The 6,443-nt window shown below is 30.8% G+C and overlaps 1 protein-coding gene across 1 annotated transcript in view; it reads left to right on the forward strand.

The window, feature by feature from the left end:
• The window catches only part of LOC106684611 (uncharacterized), a 19,858-nt gene extending 13,625 nt beyond the window's left edge, over positions 1–6,233 (forward strand). The window contains exons 2-3 of the mRNA XM_014426797.1: positions 4,865–5,475; positions 6,054–6,233. Of these exons, the coding sequence (XP_014282283.1) occupies positions 4,868–5,475; positions 6,054–6,198 (753 nt within the window). The 5' untranslated portion in view covers positions 4,865–4,867 and the 3' untranslated portion in view covers positions 6,199–6,233. The remainder of the gene's footprint in view (positions 1–4,864; positions 5,476–6,053) is intronic.
• Positions 6,234–6,443: the final 210 nt, after the last annotated feature.

Below are 6,443 nucleotides of genomic sequence, written 5' to 3' on the forward strand. Positions count from 1 at the left end.
AAACAATGGCGGTGGAGCGTCCCAGAAGCAATGCGTCACTTGTCTTACGCCGTGCCCAAGCCAACTAACATCGCTCCAGTGCTATCTAAATCTTCACTGCCAACTGCCTTATCCGCGGTTATATAGGAACTGGTGCCACTGCCTTCGGTATTGTTCCACACGTGTTACACCTCCGCAATGTATTTATAAACGTAGAACCTCCTTATTTTTATTTACAAAATTAAAATTACTTATAGTTAACAAAAATAAATGAATAAACATAACCTTAAAACTAACAAAATCAAAAGTCACTTGGAAAGTTGTCAAAACAAAATTAACCTAAATAGAAACCAAAAGATTTTGGGCTTTAACAGGGATGAATAAGCGCTGTTGTAATTTACTTGAAATAATCTGTCGGAGAGATAAGAACGGATAATGAGGAAGTATGTAGGGGGTAGGAATTTACATTGAGTCATCTTAAATTTAAAAAAAAATCATCTTAATGATTTGTAAATATTCTCGATTTTTTTAAATCATATTTTTTTCCCCAAGTTCTCACTAAATATTTTTCTACAGGTTCAGATTCAAATTAAAATATTAATCAGATATAAATTTATAATGCATTTGATAGCTTATAAATTACAAACTACCATACTAAATTTCTGAAAAGAAAGTGATGAAATTTCGTTTCCGACATTTATAAAAACTATTTAATAATTAAACTTAGAAAAAAAAAAATTTGATTGACTAGTTTATAATTTAGAGAATAAATATTGGGATTCAAAATTTAATAGGGTTTCTTATGATCAAGGGTATTTATAGTAACCTAATAAGTGAATGAGTATTTTTTTTTTAATAACCCCAATTAAATTAGATTTGACTATAATTGCATGATCCATCTTCTTTATGTATATTTTCTAAATTTATTCTCACAAAATTTGGGTAGTGAACTTGCTTCCAGGGATATGAAGGCCTGTATTAGGTAGATATACCTAATACATGCTACGCAATTGTTTTTATGACATATATAATTTTAATATTTATATTTCGCATAATAAATGTAAAAAGGTTTTGGAACCTTGAATAGATCTTATTCAGCCGAAATGAAATGTTTTGAAATCCGCTCTTAGAACTCCAATGAATGGAAGGCTTCTTCAGTTGCATGGTTCATTATTCCTTTGGTTCCCTATTTTTTTTTTCACGGTAATTTTAACGGGGCAACGATTTAACTGATATTCCCAACCAGAAATTTATATCAACTTAACCCTGTTATGGACATTACTTTCTTTCTTACCGTTAAAACATAATTTTTTCTGGAATGGAGTTACGGATAACACGATCGACGTCCACTTTTAAACCGTGCTCATCTTTAGCATATGAATATTTATTTTAGAAATATAAATTATGATGATTAATAATAATCTACTTAAAAATTATGAGATACGTTGACGCGAAAAAAAGGTCAAAATGTATTCTATTCAAATTTAATTAGTAACTAAGAAAATACTTATTTATCCCCTAAAATGTTATATTAATTTATTTCATGTCAACTTGCTTTGAAAAAATAATTTTTCTTTCACTTACTAACTTATGAAATGTATTAGTAGTAAGGGGAAGTTTTGCGATCGTGAAACATTTTTAATCTAACTAAATGGTTTGTCTGGTCGTATAAACGAATTTCAGAAATTGAAAGTTTAAATTTCAATATTGAAGACGGATAAATACCTGGGATGTTACAGCAACTTTTTCACTAAAAACGACTTAACGGAAGTGCTTAATGGAATAGTGAAACTGTATGACGCTGATTTTTCACCATTTTATCCAAAACAGTTTTTTTTTTTCAAACCATATCGATGTAAAATTATGTGTTTAAACACATTCTCATTTAACTATTTTAAGACGGCTTAAATGCAGGATTTTCAAAACCTACTTTAAATTTTGTTTATTTGAAATCATAAACCTTCTCTCATTTTCTGGAGTTTAGAAATATAAAATAAAAAAGAATTTAGTGTTTAAAATGTAAATGACAATAAATGTTTTCGTGTTGTTGTGGTAAAAGTCATAACTTTTCAACTATTAATAACACGAATTCGAAATATTTATTAGTTAACACGAATATACTACCAAATCTGTTTTGTCTTTTTAAATTAAACTATAAATAAAAAATAGAAAACGGGAGGATCGTCATAATTAATAATAAAAAAATGGTCCTTAAAAAATGACACACACACACATATTCATACGCGTAGACATATATAATTACACTTTTATTTACTCCTGTAACATCAAAAACCAAAGTGTGTATTGTTAATAATGTATTTACAGATTTTCTAATATATTGTGTTTTTTTTTACAAATAATACAGAAACAATACTACTACTTTTATCAATTAATTGTGCCTAATTGTTCAATAGACTGGATTTGCATCAATACTTGGATCTGGAGTGCAAAAGCGCTAAATATATATCTTGATGATGATTATTTGTATATAATGAACCTTTGGTAATCTACTTTGAAGAATATTCATTTTGTTAACTTCTTTTTGAATATTAATTATTATGATAATTTGTGGATGATGAGGATCAGTCGATAAGACAACTGTATTGTGGCGACCTTTCACAACTTTATTGTTTGCAGTCATGCCCCACAATTAAAAAAATAACAGTTTTATAGAACATGGAAATTCTTCAACTAATTATTAATAAACTACAAGTACAGAGTATAATTATTTAAGATTACTTACAATTGTACCATTGCAGTTACAATTATATTGTGTATTCTATATTGCACTGCTACATTGCAGTGATACAACTAAATTAAGGTTTGTGTAAGTAATGTTTAATAATAACTCCGTACTAATGATTAATAATTATACTAATGATTGGTCAAAGAAATTCTTTGTTCTAAAAAACTGTTTTTGTTTTTTTCATTCAGGGCTATGACTATGCAAATAATGAAGTTACGAAATGTTTCCTAAATATAGTTGTCTTATTGACTGATCCTCAAGATCCCCTAATATAAATGTTGACAAAAATAAATAAAAATAAGACGATTGTAGTAAGGAATTTGATGGAAGAATGACACCCAAAACGCATTGTAAGTAGGAAATAGAGCGATATTCCCGCATGTCACCTTCGCCTCCTCACTGACTGTTGGTTTGCCTCGATCCACCTCCCGTTCCCTTTTATAGGAACTAAACCACGCAGGTTATCATCTTCCGAAGTACACGACATCACGACTTTCCTTCAAGATGGGTTGTATAATCGATTCCACTGAATGTTATGCGCTGCAATTCACTTTTAACTTTTATCAATACGAAAATATGAGGAGAAAATTTTGTTATCATCATCTAATTCGGTTGAATCAGGTGAATCCAGTTCTGTTTAAATACCCATACATTCAAATACCAATGTTTGACTGAGAACTAGAAGATTGTGGAGGCAAAAGATTCAGAGAATAACTTTTGAGGTTGATTCTCAAACAACGGCCAATTTTTAAATCCCACTTAAATAAAATAATTCCAAGGGTAACTGTAGATCCATGTTGGTTATAAATACGGAAAACATTCTTTTTTGTTTACATGATAAATTAATTGAAATAATGTTGAATTGAAATTAATTAAAATCATCTGAATTTAATTAATCTTAATCCCTTGGAAAAGAAGTTTCGACGGTATGCAATTTTATATGTCTTGAAAAAACAAATTGTAAAATAAAAATATGAATTAGTGAAATCCTGATTACTTGCACTCTTGTTCATTTCACACAAGTAGGGCGAAAAGAAAAAGTAACGGCTAGTGACCTTTGAGTTACCACTGTCGTGGCTTGTTAATGTAAATATCCTTTTGTCTGATTTTTTTTTTCATGTTATTATGACTAACTATTGTTAGTTAATTATTAATTATTTTCGACTAATCATTCTTATAAATAAATATGTTAAATTTAATAATTTGACAATAATTCATATTAAGTTATTTTTCAAATAGTATTTATCAATCTTGTATTTTTTTAAAAATTTTTATGGCCTTAATGTTTAGTATCTTTTTGAACACAATAAAATTTATTAAAAATTCAATTAACAACATTCATTAGTAACAACTTTTAGTAGTTGATTTTGCGTTTATGTATTGCTTGGTAGTGGTTTTATCATAGACCTAACTCCAGAGCATATTATTTTACTTGAATTATAATTTTTGAGTGAGCATTTTGTTGAAAATCGGTGAATTTCAAAAACATATTGTACTAAATAAATCCTTTTTTGGGAGTAGGGAAGTCCTTCGGCATCATTGTAGTCAAGATGAAATTTACTATTTAGTTTTCTTGTAGGAAACAGGGGAGTAACACGTGTTGAAAGGTTTGTAAAGTATATTAGCTCGTGAACAAAAAGGAAACTTTAACAAGTATTATAAAGTCTTCACAAGTCCATTTTAATTTTCTCAGGATATAATGCACAATTATTGATGATTTTTATTATTTATTAACAGTAAGATAAAATATAACCCTTATAAACTTTTTCACTATATTCCACAATTATCAATGTTTCAAACAAATCTTACTTTTCAAAACCTATTCATTAAATTGTTTATACTTAAAATAAGCTCAAATATTTAAGAAACTTATATATGCGTGTTCTTTCACTTTTGGTGTTAGAATCGCCTCGAGATATTGCGACATGTCTTACACCGACCAATCCAATACCACTCGCTATAAGTGCTTGTTTTAAAGGTAAGATGAGTGATGGGATTAATGGAGTCGCTGAACTTTAGATTTTTAACTGTTTTAAAATATTTGCTTAGTATAACGTTGCTGACGTTTTGTATCTAATTGTAATAATAATCAAACCACCAAATAATTACTCTTGTTAAATGGCCTACATTCATTTCCAGAACATGAATCTGCGATTCCTAGTACCAATCATCCTGAGCATTCTCCTGCCCGTGCTCGCAGACGAGGCCCGAGGATATCCTTACCATGAACACCATCATGAGATCGTGGAGCTAACAGAACCCTCGGCCGAAGGCTACTACACAGCGAAGTGGAGGCCGCAGAAGTCGTCCCCTGATCTCACTTCCATCGGCATCATCATCCTCCTGGCGAAGCTGCTCTTCTTGAAAGCGAAGGGCCTTGGTATCGGCTTGGTACTACTCCTCAAACTACCCTTCGTCCTCATAGCCTTTCTGTCCAAGCTGCTGGTAGCCATTAAAGCCTTCAAACTGGCCAAGTTCCTCACCTTCGCCCTTCTCATCCCCTTCCTCATACCCCTTCTGCTCGCACCTCTCTTGCTGCTTCCGCTCCTACTTCCTCTCTTGCTGCTACTTCCCATACCTGTTCTTACTCCGACTGCAGCAGCTGCCGCCGCAGGTCGCCGAAAAAGAGAGATTCCAAGAAGTCTGCATACTCTCCGAGCAGTCATTGAATCGGAAAGCTGCCTGGAGAAGATCGCTTGTCAAATGGCTGCTCCTCGGCAACCTTCGTTCTATGCCAATTTTATCGCTTGGTAAGTCATTTCACTCTTAGTATAAATTATGCCCGGAATTAAAATTATAGTTTATCATCATTATCTCACAAAGATGGTTGGTAAGTTAGATTAATTGTGAAATAATTAATTTATCATCTAGACCATTGGTTTCCAAACGGTGTTCCGCGGACCATAAGTGAATCGCGGGAGGATTCGACAGCAAATATTTGTACCAGCGATTTATTATTAGAACTATTTTATTAATTATCTTTACTGACGTTTATGTTACAGCTGACAGATTTTTATAGGCTAATGCATAATAAGCGAGATTCAAAATACATTTTTAGACAACCTGATTTTCAAGTATTTTCTACATTAAGATACAAACATATTTCTGAAATTATCGCTCAGTATTTGAAGAATACAAAACAATATGACACTATGTCAATGGTATTTTAATGATATGAAATGGTCAGTAAAAATATATCATCCGAAAAAATTTGAACTTCAGAAAATTATTTAAGGCAATTTAGAAAATTTCAAATTCTGATACAAATGATTATGTTGCTAATTTGAAATAACTGAATAACATTGCATTACTTTTTTTTTTTTTAAAGGTCTCTGAATATGATGAAAATATTCTTCACCAATCCACGGTTCGAATCGTATGCTGATGCTTACAACAAGGCGAAGAATTCAGGAAGGCTAGAAAAATGCTCGGAACTCTATACCTGCAGTAACCCTAATCTAAGCATGTTTTAAGTACAAAATTACTCACGTTGAGCAACCTAACCTTAAAAAAAGGATTGTATATCGATTGTAAATATATTTAACTATTTATTTATTTATTTATTAGAATTAAAATATTTATTTAAATTGAATTTTTAATTTTTTTTCCTCTATTACATCCATCATCTTCATTTCCAAATAAAATATAAATTTAATTAAGAAAATAAATAATAAAAACCAGGAGAGTAATATGAGTTTAGGAGTCTTGGGTGCGTATG

This window comes from Halyomorpha halys, unplaced genomic scaffold (assembly GCF_000696795.3).
Source record: "Halyomorpha halys isolate HHAL.00 unplaced genomic scaffold, Hhal_1.1 Scaffold595.1, whole genome shotgun sequence".
NCBI lineage: Eukaryota > Metazoa > Arthropoda > Insecta > Hemiptera > Pentatomidae > Halyomorpha > Halyomorpha halys.